The following is a 14721-nucleotide window of genomic DNA, read 5'->3' as shown; positions in this document are numbered from 1 at the left end:
AAACGCAACGACACTACAGAATATCTAAACTTTCCAAAAATGGTTCAAATGGCTCTAAGCACTATGGGACTTCACATCTGAGGTCATCAGTCCTCTAGACTTAGTACTACTTAAACCTAACTAACTGAAGGACATGACACACATCTATGCCCGAGGCAGGATTCGAACTTGGGACTGTAGTAGCAGCGCGGTTACGGTCTGAAGCGCCTAAAACCGCTTGGCCCCAGCGGCCGGCCAAACTTTCCTTTTTAACTATGAAACGTACACTTTGAAAAATTATGAAAGACTGTGCTGGTAAACTTCTACGTTATTTGATGCAGAAACAACTCTGTAAAACACAAAGTACTCAGACAGTTTTCTCTTTACTTCTTCTGATCGTCACTAAACTGCCACACAATATTTTTAGCACAACGCAGTCTGACTTTCAATAATCCCTACAAAAGAATGGCCCTGACTAACAATAACCTATACCTTTCACGAATCACTTACAAAAATCTTCGTTACTCGAACTACTGCAATACAGCGAGCGCCAATACTGCCAGCTAAATAAAAGATTCTAACTACTGAAGGCACTAACTACTGATAGACATAGTTAGCAAATGAATGATTTTGATAGAGAACAAACAATGTATTTATCTTAATAGTCTTCAAAAGTCATCACATATATATTATATATAAAAATTCATGACATCCATCTTTACAAATTTCCCTTTTCTAGCGGACACACGTCCAGATCGTCCGCTTATAGCAACTTCTCAAAACTTTGGCATCTCTCTCTCCGTATCCACCACTGCTGACGGCTCACCTCCAACTGCCCAACGCTACGCACTGTTCACATCCAACTACAATACACGCGAATTTTCCAATGAGTCCAACCAGTCACAGACTGCACACAGCGCAGTCAGCAATTTTCATACAGAGCACTACGTGGTGTTACCAAATTAAAAACCTAAACAGCCTACTAACAACTATCTCTTCTCTATGCACATCCTTCAAGTTTGTGTGAAATGTAGCCATTCTTCTTAAGACTGTTACCTTTCTGCACCATCTTATTATTTTTATTTGTATTTCATTATACAGGTTTCTTAATTCAGAATGTACAGCGCGACAAATACATTTTAATAATTGTAAAAGCCTATCTAAAATTATGTCCTTTTGAATCACGTATTTTAATATGGCTTTGGCTGAAGGGAGAGACACATCTATTGCTGAGGTAAGGCGGATGAAACAACACTTAAGAAAAAGCACTTTCAAAAGCATGAAGTTTGCAACTACTAGCTCATGACGTATGTCCTATGATAGTGGAAAGCACTTAGTGCAACTGAAAAAAGATTAGAGTTACTTTTCAACGAAAAAGGGATTATATTTTTAAAAAATGAATTGTTTAAAAAGTACTATCCAGTGGCTCTGTCGCTGAAGTTTACCTTGAGCCAAATTGACTGAGGAGCCCACATTCCTCGAACTTCGGACGACTCTCACTGATGTCAGTTATCTGTACGATTACAGAACATTTTTGTTTCTTGGTTATAATTACTTTCTTGTAGATTCAGTGCTGATGTCTGCATAACTTGCACCAATTCTTACACACTGTTGATGATAGTTCGTAGACAGAGAATTAGAACAGTTATCTATAGATAATAAGCTGTATATGACTGATTGCTGTCCAGGGATGACATCTAATGTACGTAGCATTGAAGCCACCAGTTCCTCGATGCTAGCACATCATACTGGCCCCATTTGGTAGTCAGCAATAATTATTTGTTTTTAAGAATAATTACCATCAATGGTTCAGAAGAGATAAAGTTTGTGGAAGTAAAAGCAGTTATTGTGTACTTGATTGCTAAAATTCAAATGAAATGGATCAGTTATAATTAGCATTGCAATAAATGTTAATAAGTTCTCCAAGAACAAAATCCTTCACTACATAAAATAGCCACTCAACATGGAAATACGCTACTGGCCATTAAAATTGCTACACCACGAAGATGAAATGCTACAGATGCGAAATTTAACTGACAGGAAGAAGATGATGTGATATGCAAATGATTAGCTTTACAAAGCATTCGCACAACGTTGGCGCCGGTGGCGACACCTACAACGTGCTGACATGAGGAACGTTTCCAACCGATTTCTCATACACAAACAGCAGTAGACCGGCGTTGCCTGGTGAAGCGTTGTTGTGATGCCTCGTGTAAGGAGGAGAAATGCGTACCATCATGTTCCGACTTTGATAAAGTTCCGAGTGTAGCCTATCGCGATTGCGGTTTATCATAAGGCGACATTGCTGCTCGCGTTGGTCGAGATCCAACGATTGTTAGCAGAATATGGAATCGGTGGGCTCAGGAGGGTAATACGGAACGTCGTGTTGGATCCCAACGGCCTCGTATCACTAGCAGGCGAGATGACAGGCATCTTATCCGAATGGCTGTAACGGATCGTGCAGCCACGTCTCGATCCCTGAGTCAACAGATGGGGACGTTTGCAAGGCAACAGCCATCTGCATCAACAGTTTGACGACGTTTGCAGCAGCATGGACTATCAGCTCGGAGACCATGGCTGCGGTTACCCTTGACGCTGCATCACAGGCAGGAGGGCCTGCGATGGTGTACTCAACGACGAACCACGGTGCACGAATGGCGAAACGTCATTTTTTTCGGATGAATCCCGGTTCTGTTTACAGCATCATGATGGTCGCATCCGTGTTCGGCGACACTGCGGTGAACGCACACTGGAAGCGTGTATTCGTCATCGCCATACTGGCGTATCAATCGGTGTGATGGTATGGGGTGCCATTGGTTACACGTCTCGGTCTCCTCTTGTTCGCATTGACGGCACTTTGAACAGTGGACGGTACATTTCATATGTGTTACGACCAGTGGCTCTACCCTACATTCGATCCCTGCGAAACCCCACCTTTCAGCAGGACAATGCACGACCGCATGTTGCAGGTCCTGTAATGGCCTTTCTGGATACAGAAAATGTTCCACTGCTGCCATGGCCAGCACAATCTCCAGATCTCTCACCAACTGAAAACGTCTGGTCAATGGTGGCCGAGCAGCTGGCTCGTCACAATACGTCCGTCACAACTCTTGATGAACTGTGATATCTTGTTGAAGCTATATGTGCAGCTGTACCTGTACACGCCATCGAAGCTCTGTTTGACTCAATGTACAGGCGTATCAAGGCCGTTATTACGGCCAGAGGTGGTTGTTACGGGTAGTGATTTCTCAGGATCTATGCACCCAAATTGCGTGAAAATGTAATCACATGTCAGTTCTAGAATAGTACATTTGTCCAATGAATACCCGTTGATCATCTGCATTTCTTCTTGCTGTAGCAATTTTAATGGCCAGTAGTGTAAGTGTTCATTGCATTGTTCTTCATCTGTCACATACATGTCTCTCAATTTATGATCTGCTATTTTCTGATGGAGTGGGAAACTTAATTTTTGGGTGAATTTCATCGTATGTTTAATTAATGATGTCATATAATTTTATGCTAACAAGCAAAACATCCATTATCAGTACAGCTGTCTGACGTGAGATCCAAAGTAAGGTGCAGCCCCTCACCTCGCTGCTCCTTGACGTACTTCTGCACAATGCCGAGCTCCTCCTGGATGGCTTCCTCAGACACGGCACCTCGCAGCCTCCTCAAGGCGCTCTCGGCTTCCTCGTCCCTTCCACGCAGAGCCAAGAAGTATGGTGACTCGGGCATCCACAGGAAGCCCAGCATGAAGAGGACTGGCACGGTGGCCGACACGATGGCCACGACCGAGTAGGACATGTAGGGGCCCATGCTGTAGGACACGAGGAAACCGACGCTATTGGCGAACTGGAAGACAGTGCCGAGCATCCCCCGCACCTTGGCCTCGGCCACCTCCCCCACGTACATCGGTACCAGGCAGATGCTGGCCCCAACGCCCAGACCAGCCACCAGCCGTGATGCTATCAGCATACCCGCCGAGCGAGCAAACAGCACCTGTCGGCCGACAACAAATGGTTCAAATGGCTGCAAGCACCATGGGACTTAACATCTGAGGTCATCAGTCCCCTAGAACTGAGAACTACTTAAACCTAACTAACCTAAGGACATCACACACATCCATGCCCGAGGCAGGATTCGAATCTGCGACCGTAGCAGCAGCGCGGTTCCGGTCTGAAGTGCCTAGAACCGCTCAGCCACAGCGGCCGGCGGCCAATAACAACAGTCAAAAAATTTGTTACCTTTTACTATGTTTCCTCCTCATTCCAGCTACTCATATGAACCAACACTGTCAGAGTTTATGTGCTCCAAATGAGTGCTACATGACATAATTAGTGCATGATGATTTTTCTTTTTAAAATTCAGTCTTGATCACACCACGTATGTTACAAGAACATAGGTGACCGGTTTCGGTCAAATCACATGACTATCATCAGACCTGTAATTTAATTTAGAAAGTAATAGAAACCTTACTAGATTGACAATAAAATATGACAAAATGGTTATAAGGATAAAATACAATAAGATGTGTTATACCCATGGCATCCTTCGAAGATGGTAGGTGGGGCACTCTTGTCAGCTGCTCCGATGTCAACTGATGCCAGCAAGTGACGAGCATACGCCTACCTCTCTTCCCTCCACCTCACGTCAACCAATCAGTATAAAATGGGCTTACATAATCGTCAAAACGTAAAAAAAACAAAGTGCAATAATAGCATAAAATAGTTATGTATAATATATCTCTTTACAACCATGCAATTACTTAAATATTGTATAAAATATCAATTAAAAGCTTTAAAATAACTGCACAGACGATGTATTTTAAAGCTTTTAATTGATATTTTATACAATATTTAAGTAATTGCATGGTTGTAAAGAGATATATTATACATAATTATTTAATGTTATTATTGTACTTTTTTACGTTTTGACGATTATGTGAACATATTTTATACTGATTGGTTGACGTGAGGTGGAGGGAGAAGAGGTAGGCGGAGCATATTCGTATTTAAGCGTATGCTCGTCACTTGCTGGCACCAGTTGACATCGGAGCAGCTGACAAGAGTGCTCCACCTACCATCTTTTAAGGATGCCATGGGTATAACACGTCTTATTGTATTTTATCCTTATAACCATTTTGTCATATTTTATTGTCAATCTAGTAAGGTTTCTATTACTTTCTAAATTAAATTACAGATCTGATGATGGTCATGTGATATGACCGAAACCGATCAACTATGTTCTTGTAACATACGTGGTGTGATCAAGACTGAATTTTAAAAAGAAAAATTTTCAAAATTTTTGATCACTGCTCCAAAAACGTTTCTTAAAATAGTGCATGATGGATCTCAAACCACTTAATATTCTTCTATACCCCTAAATATTCACTCATTCATCGTGTTCTGTAAATATTAGGTTCGTACGTAAGTTTGTAGCATTTCTCCACAAGTTTAATAATCACAACAGATACACATAACAGAGACTTTAGTCATCAATAATACGTTCTCCCACATTATCTTCATCAGTATGCCAATTGTGGAGAAACTTTTCGATTTCACGACTGTAAAAATCATATAGCTTTGAGGCGAAAAACTCGTGGAGTCATGAACGGAGCATATTTTCTTCCAGAAAGGAAGTTCCTTCAAGGTTGTTTGATAGGGAGCAGAAAAGTTGCAAACCTGAGGGCGCAAGACCAGGTGAATAAGGTGGATGCAGAATGGCTTCCCGACCCAACTCCTGTATAGTGTTTTTTTTTACGGTCTATTAGAATGCAGGCGGGTGTCATTGTGGAGTAGCATCACTTCTCGCACTCTTTTTGGTCGTTGTTCTTACACTGCTCTGCAAGATATCTCAGTTGTTGACAATAAATGTCAACAGTGATGGTTACACCTTGCAGAAGCAATTCTTTGTACGTTACACTGTCGCTGTTCCGCCAGATACATAACATTATCTTTTGTGGTTGCACGCACGTCTTTGTATGGGGAGCTGCTGCTTTGTTTGGGCTCAGCAATTCCTTGCTTTCTCTTATTTTAGACAACATTTCTCGTCACCAATAACTATACAGGATAGGAGTGGTCGATGTTTGTCATGAGCCAGTTGATGACGAGGTAGCAGAGATGCTCCTAATTTTTGCGATTTTGGCTTAGAGTGTGCGGTACCCATACACCTGATTTTTGAATCCTCCCTGTTGCATGAATATGTAGCACCATGGTGGAATGATCACAGCTCATCACATATGCCAGTTCTCGAGTGTACTGGCGTAGATCATTGTGGATTAATGTCTTTAAGCGATCTTGATCAAACGCCGAAGATCTTCCTGAATGTGGAGAGTCGCAAATGTTAAAACCATCCTCCTTAAAACGAGACAGCCATTTTATTGCGACGCTCTGGCTAATGGCATTATCCCCGTACAGGGTGCAAATGTTTCTGGTTGCCGCCGCTCTTGTCATCCGTCTACTGAACACAAACAGAAAAATATGTCGGAAATGCTTCTATTTCTTCACTTGGCCACCCATGTTCTAGCACCCACGGCTCCATTCACTATCTCCTAATGAAAACTGACAATATGTAAATACATATAGCAACAGTGAACTATAAATAAAGAATCACAATCGATAGATAAACACATAGCAATCGGAATACTAACATGCAACACAAAAACGATACGAACTTATACACCATGCTAATACTATCAACAAGGAGAACCTTAAGGAACGTGGAACGAGTCAAGGTATACCATAGATAAAAAAATAATATTGAAACTATCTATACTTAATGTGTATGGTCTATTATCAGCAAAATATCACAATAATGCTCAATGTTACTCATGCTTATTACAGCTAAATGTAATCGAGTAAAGCAGAAAGAAAGTTGGTACTGTGCAAAATGCTGCTACCTTCTCAGTTTACTATACAGCTGCTGCTTACCTGCAATTGGTAGCTTAATATTACTTGCCTGCAATGGTGTTTCTCAAAGAAAATGAGTTCTATTTACGGGACAGTACTACTTGCCATGCAACTTTACAAGGAAGACAACTACTTGCCATGTAGGTGACAGAACTTTTCAATCGTGGAATCCAGATATTCAGAAACTTTGTAAAAAAAAGCCTAATAAGAAATTTTTTTTTTTCAATTCTCAGTTTCATGTTTTATTGTAGACTAGAGCTTGTTGAATACCTTCCCAAGGGAGTTGTAACACCATTCCACAACCTAGACAAGGAGATAGAGCCTAGATGAAAAATATTTTTGTGTCTTTCATTGTGGCTCCACAGAATACCATACCATAGGACAACCAAGCTTCTAAAGGTATAACACGCTGAATTGAGCTTCGTATGTTGACTCCGTTTTAACTTGGTATCCAGCTGGAAAAAATGGTTCAAATGGCTCTAAGCACTATGGGACTTAATATTTGAGGACATCAGTCCCTAAGGACATTCGAACCTGCGACCGTAGCAGCAGAGAGGTTCCAGACTGAAGCGCCTAGAACCGCTCGGTCACAGCGGCTGGTCAGTATTCAGCTGGACACCAAGTTATTTTTCACAATCTGTTTCATTGGCGTATGGCCATTAACGCCTACCTATGGTACTAACAGGTCACTATTGATGTTTTGAAATTGCATGAGACTTTGCGAGAATAAGGTACGATCTACCTGTATGCTTCTCCAGCTGAAATCTAAGCTGTGTCTGCTGGGGCTGAATTTGGACCCTAGATTATGGCACACTGTGTTAAGAACTGGTCTACTAACATTAGTGTCATAGATTAAGCCCCGATTTGTTGAATCTATGCCTTGTATAGTAATGTTTATGACCCAATAAACAATTTCATAACTCCATCAGATCTTAAATAGTGAGAAAAGGAGCAGTTACAGTAGAATGCACCTTACAATAAAACAAGCAGCTCGAAATTTACAAGTGTAGCTTATGTGACTGGGTCGTCTGCTGCCATAGCCTATTAACGTCAGATTTCGTCGTATTGTCCTAACGGATACGTTGGTCGTACGTCCCACCTTGATGTCTGTGGTTATTTCATGCAGTCTTGCTTGTCTGTTAGCACTGACAATTCTACGCGAATGCCGCTGCTCTCGGCCGTTATGCGAAGGCTATCGGCCACTGCGATGTCCATGGTGAGAGAAACGCTTGAAATTTGGTATTCTCTGCACACTCTTGACAATGTGGATCTCGGAAGACTAAATTCCCTAACTATTTCCGAAATGGCATGTCCCATGCATCTAGGTACAACTACATTCCGCGTTCAGTTAATTCACGTAGTACGGCTGTAATCATGTCGGAAACGTTTTCACACGAATGAGTTGAGTATACATTCAGCTTGATAGTGCACTGCGCTTTTTATACCTTGTGTACACACTACTAACGCCATTTTGTATACAGGGTGGTCCGTTGATAGTGACCGGGCCAAATATCTCACGAAATAAGCATAAAACGAAAAAACTACAAAGAACGAAACCCGTCTAGATTGAAGGGGGAAACCAGATGGCGCTATGGTTGGCCCGCTAGATGGCGCTGCCATAGGTCAAACGGATATCAAGTGCGTTTTTTTGAATAGGAACCCCCATTTTTTATTACATATACGTGAAGTACGTAAAGAAATATGAATGTTTTAGTTGGACGACTTTTTTCGCCTTGTGACAGATGGCGCTGTAATAGTCACAAACGTGTAAGTATGTGGTATCACGTAACATACCGCCAGTGCGGACGGTATTTGCTTCGTGATACATTACCCGTGTTAAAATGGACCGTTTACCAATTGCGATCCTGGACGACATCATCCAAGTGTCCGGACCGTTCGCCGGATAGTTACGTTGTTTAAGGAAAGAGGAAGTGTTCAGCAACATGTGAAACGTCAACCACGACCTGCAACAAATGATGATGCCCAAGTACGTGTTTTAGCTGTTGTCGCGGCTAATCCGCACATCAGTGGCAGACAAATTGCGCGAGAATCGGGAATCTCAAAAACGTTGGTGTTGAGAATGCTACATCAACATCGATTGCAGCCGTACCATATTTCTCTGCACCAGGAATTGCATGGCAACGACTTTGAACGTCGCGTACGGCTCTGCCACTGGGCACAAGAGAAATTACAGGACGATGACAGATTTTTTGTACGCGTTCTATTTAGCGACGAAGCGTCATTCACCAACAGCGCTAACGTAAACCGGCTTAATATGCACTATTGGGCAACGGAAAATCCACGATGGCTGCGACTAGTGGGACATCAGCGACCTTGGCGGGTTAAAGAATGGTGCGGCATTATGGGAGGAAGGATAATTGGCCCCCATTTTTTCGATGGCAATCTAAATGGTGCAATGTATGCTGATTTCTTAAGAAATGTTCTGCCGATGTTACTACAAGATGTTTCACTGCTTGGCAGAATGGCGATGTACTTCCAACATGATGGATGTCAGGCACATAGCTCGCGTGCGGTTGAAGCGGTATTGAATAGCATATTTCATGACAGGTGGATTGGTCGTCGAAGCACCATACCATGGCCTGCACGTTCACCGGATCTGACGTCCCCGGATTTCTTTCTGTGGGGAAAGTTGAAGGACATTTGCTACCGTGATCCACCGACAACGCCTGACAACATGCGTCAGCGCATTGTCAATGCATGTGCGAACATTACGGAAGGCGAACTACTCGCTGTTGAGAGGAATGTGGTTACACGTATTGCCAAATGCCTTGCGGTTGACAGACATCCTTTTGAGCATTTATTGCATTAATGTGGTATTTACAGGTAATCACGCTGTAACAGCATGCGTTCTCAGAAATGGTAAGTTCACAAAGGTACATGTATCATATTGGAACAACCGAAATAAAATGTTCAAACGTACCTACGTTCTGTATTTCAATTTAAAAAACCTACCTATTACCAACTGTTCGTCTAAAATAGTGACCCGTATGTTTGTAACTATTACAGTGCCATCTATCACAAAGCGAAAAAAGTGGTCCAACTAAAACATTCATATTTCTTTAGGTACTACACGTATATGTAATAAAAAATGGGGGTTCCTATTTAAAAAAACGCAGTTGATATCCGTTTGACCTATGGCAGCGCCATCTAGCGGGCCAACCATAGCGCCATCTGGTTTCCCCCTTCAGTCTAGACGAGTTTCGTTCTATGTAGTTTTTTCGTTTGACGCTTATTTCGTGAGATATTTGGCCCAGTCACGATCAATGGACCACTTTTTATGTGCATATCGCCATCCCATGACTTATCACCTCGGTGTAGTCAAGCAAGAAGACGGTATGTTTATTACTAATAACGCAGGAGAGCTGTTCATGATTGAGCTTTTTCATTCTCTGTACCATGAATAATCATTCAATAGACAAAGGGGATGTTGCCAACAAGTGAGTTCAATATGGCGCTACACAAAGCGTGCATCAGTACCGTATTGCATACGAAAATTAAATAAATGACTTGGGAGAACAGACATGAAGGACAGTAATAGTGAACCGATACACTGTATTAACTTGAAAGTGGGCTAACAGGAACATGCAATGCGTGAGAATCACAATACACATGGACTTGAATCGAATTTCCAGCAGCCATAAAAATAGAAGTTTTCTGTGCACGTATCCCAGTAAGACAATGAATAATCTAAAATATATGAAAGAATGACGATAATGCATCGGATTGAGTAACTACGACAAGATCCTGTAATAAGGTTCCATTTTATGAAGAATAAACTACCTCTGTGCTTGTGCAACATCGCGTGCCTAGGCAGAGATCACGTTTGCAGTTCATCATCAATTCAGCATTCGGAAAGTTTGAAAAATACATGTATGAAAACGAGTATCACATGAGTTAAATGTATTAATCGTTGACTACTAACAGCCTCTGCAAATAACTGCAGCAGTGTCACCAAAAGATCTCTAGAACTGCAGCTACCACCTCCAAATTGCTTCAACTTCCTCGCTTTGGCGTGAGGGGTAGAATACGAATTCAAACACTCTCAGCCACATGGACAACTTGACGGCGCGCTACTCTCATTGGTTGAAAGCAAGTCGAACTCGCCAGACGTGAAACACATTACTTCAGGAGTGTCTCACAGAGAGATGACTGGGAGATCTTGCACTAGCTGTCCATTACTGACTACAGGATATCTTTGCGAAAAGTTTGCAAAGACCATTTCGTAATCCAAAGAAATCAAAACTGTGAATAAATTGAGAGTGCCATTTACACTGATCAGCCAGAACATTATTATTACCAACCTACAATCAATATACGAGGGTGAGTCAAATGAAACCTTAAATTTGTAATAACAAATCGAAATTTCGCGACGTTATCCTGTAAGTTGGTAAGCGTGCTACAAATAGCGTGCAGAATGGCCTGCAGGTGGCAGCATAATGCAGATGCACACATACTGTCGCAGTATCAGTATAAAGATGGCCGCCCCACTTGCGACTTGCACCAGGGAAGAACAGCGTTCTGTTATTCGGTTTTTGCGTAGTGAAGGTGCGAAACCTATTGAAATTCATCGACGAATGAAAGTTCAGTACGGTGTTGCATGTTTGTCACAGCAGCAAGTCTACGAATGGAGTAGGAAGTTCGCAAATTGTGTGGCTTCAGTGGAAGATGCTCCCCGTTCAGGTCAGGCACAACGAGTTGTGACTCCACAGAACATTCCAGCAGTTGAATCCATAGTGAAGGAAACCGCCGAGTGACACTGAATGACATTGCAGCATGTTTACAGATTAGTCATGGGTCAGCACACCACAATGTGCATGATGTGCTCCAGTTTTACAAAGTGCCTGCAAGATGGGTGCCACGGCAGCTGACTCCTCAAATGAGAGAACGACGTGTTGATGGTTGTGAAGAACTTCTTCGGCGCTTTGAACGAGAAGGTGATGGCTTCCTTGCAAGAATCGTTACTGGGGACGAAACCTGGGATCACTTCCAACCAACCGGAAACGAAGAGAACGAGCAAGGAATGGCACCATTCCCCATCACCAAATGATTTCCGTATGTTTGGACCACTCAAAGACGCAATGGGAGGAAAGAAGTTCCGTTCTGATGAAGAGGTACGCCACGCGGTGCATGAGTGGTTGCGCGGACTACCAAAACAATTTTGTTCTAAAGGAATTTACGCACTTTGTAAGCGCTGGAGGACTTGCATTGTGCGTGAGGGAGATTATGTTGAAAAGTGATACAGCTTTGTACCACTTCTGCACAATAAATGATATTTAAAAAAATATTTAAGGTTTTCATTTGACTCACCGTCGTAAAACCGTACAGAAGATAGCAGCGTCGCTTGACAAGGAATGGCTGCTAGTCAGACCCACGCACGGTACGTGTGGTATCAGTGAGCGTGCTGTCTTGTGTGTAGAATGGGGAAGGCGCGCGATCTATCGTAGTTTGACCGAGGGTAAATTGTAATGGCCCAGAGGCTCGACACGAGCATTTCGGAAAGTGTACGACCTGTCGGGTGTTCTAGGAGTGTTGTGGTGAATGTCTGCAACACGTGGCGAAACCAAGGTGAAACCACGTCCAGACGTTGTGGTGTTGGACGGCCACCTCTCATTACAGATGTCGGACGTCGTAGGCTGGGCAGACTGGTGAACAGGACAGGCGGCAAACTGTGGCGAAACTACCATCAGAATTTAATGCTAGGCAGAGTACAAGTGTCAATTATTCAAAACAGTCTTAATCGCATTTATTATTATTATACCGTCAACCGGTCTCAACCCGACGTAGGGGTCATCTTCTGGGCGTTTACACTGTGAAATTATAGATATCCGTCAGAAAGACTCCATTATACAACAGCTAAAATTACGTAAATTTAAAATATGTTACCCATTGGTCGACTGCTGGTGGTGTCACTCCTGTCTACATAACGGCAGGAAACTATGCGAGACTAACCCTTCGTATGGGCTTAAATAGCTTGCTGAGATCACGTGAATAGACGGCAACACCTCCAGCGGCGATCAACGGCTTTTAATGCAGTTTATTATATGTAATTACTAGTCACCTTGGTTTAACATAAATGTAAGTGACAGTAAATAACAGAAAACGAAACCATTCGAATTAAAAAGAGTTACAATTATTTATAATTAACACTATAACTTGATCGCCGCTGGGGGTGTTGCCGTCTATTCACGTGATCTCAGCACGCTATTTAAGCCCATACGAAGGGTTAGTCTCGCATAGTTTCCTGCCGTTATGTAGACAGGAGTGACACCACCAGCAGTCGACCAATGGGTAACATATTTTAAATTTACGTAATTTTAGCTGTTGTATAATGGAGTCTTTCTGACGGATGTCCATAATTTCACAGTATAAACGCCCATAATATGACCCCTACGTCGGGTTGAAGCCGGTTGACGGCATAATAATACTAAATGCGATTAAGACTGTTTTTGAATAATTGGTTAATCATACTAATCGCTGCTTCATCTCCACAACCATGTTGTCCAGAGCACAAGTGTGTCTGATTACACAGCGCACCGGACGCTCGTAACAATAGGTCTCCACAGCCAACGACCCATCCATGTGCCAATGTTAACACCACGACATCGGCAACTGCGACTGAAATGGCCAGGTGGCCATAGGCTCTGGACGCTGGTGCAGTGGGAGAGCGTTGCATGGTCTGATGAATCACGATACCTTCTCCGTTCTGCCTATGGGAGGGCGCGAATCCGTCGTCTTCCAGAGGAACAGCTCCTTGACAGGCGTACTGCGGGACGGAGACTAGCAGGCGGCGGCTCCATTATGCTCTGGAGAACGTTCACCTGGGCATCCAGTGGAGATCGTACAAGGCACCATGATGGCCAAAGAGTATCGTACACTTGCTGCAGACGACGTACGTCCCTTCATGACGATCATGTTTCTTGGTGGCAGTGGCAAATTTCAACAAGATAATGCGCCATGTCGTAAGGCCACGTGTGTGATGGAGTGGTTCGAGGAACCCAGTACGTTGTCCTCGATGGTGAGTGTTCATCGGAGGTGAGGGTGCCCCATGGAAGTGTGGTAGGTCCGCTGTTGTTTTCTATCTACATAAATGATCTTTTGGATAGGGTGGATAGCAATGTGCTGCTGTTTGCTGATGATGCTGTGGTGTACGGGAAGGTGTCGTCGTTGAGTGACTGTAGGAGGATACAAGATGACTTCGACAGGATTTGTGATTGGTGTAAAGAATGGCAGCTAACTCTAAATGTAGATAAATGTAAATTAATGCAGATGAGAAGGAAAAAGAATCCTGTAATGTTTGAATACTCCATTAGTAGTGTAGCGCTTGACACAGTCACCTCGATTAAATATTTGGGGATAACATTGCCGAGCGATTGAAGTGGGACAAGCATGTAAGGCAGTTGTGGGGAAGGCGGATAGTCGTCTTCGGTTCATTGGTAAAATTTTGGGAAGATATGGTTCATCTATAACGGGGACTGCTTATAAAACACTAATACGACCTATTCTTGAGTACTGCTCGAGCGTTTGGGATCCCTATCAGCTCGGATTGAGGGAGGACATAAAAGCAATTCAGAGGCGGGCTGCTAGATTTGTTACTCGTAGGTTTGATCATCACGCGAGTTTTACGGAAATGCATCAGGAACTCGGGTGGGAGTCTGGAGGAAAGGAGGCGTTCTTTTCGTGAATCGCTACTGAGGAAATTTAGAGAACCAGCATTTGAGGCTGTCTGCAGTAAAATTTTACTGCCGTCAACTTATATTTCGCGGCAAAAGATAGGATAAGAATTAGGGCTCGTACAGAGGCATATAGGCAGTCA

The 14721-nt window shown here is 42.9% G+C and overlaps 1 protein-coding gene across 1 annotated transcript in view; it reads right to left on the bottom strand.

Moving 5' to 3' along the window:
* Nucleotides 1–14721, bottom strand: part of LOC124613426 (facilitated trehalose transporter Tret1-like) — a 44043-nt gene that overhangs the window by 16390 nt on the left and 12932 nt on the right. Inside the window, exon 2 of the mRNA XM_047142129.1 lies at nt 3570–3978. Within this exon, the coding sequence (XP_046998085.1) occupies nt 3570–3978 (409 nt within the window). The remainder of the gene's footprint in view (nt 1–3569; nt 3979–14721) is intronic.

This window comes from Schistocerca americana, chromosome 4 (genome assembly GCF_021461395.2).
Source record: "Schistocerca americana isolate TAMUIC-IGC-003095 chromosome 4, iqSchAmer2.1, whole genome shotgun sequence".
NCBI lineage: Eukaryota > Metazoa > Arthropoda > Insecta > Orthoptera > Acrididae > Schistocerca > Schistocerca americana.
The sequence above is the reverse complement of the archived record's forward strand: the minus strand, read 5'-3'. Positions and strand labels throughout refer to the sequence as shown.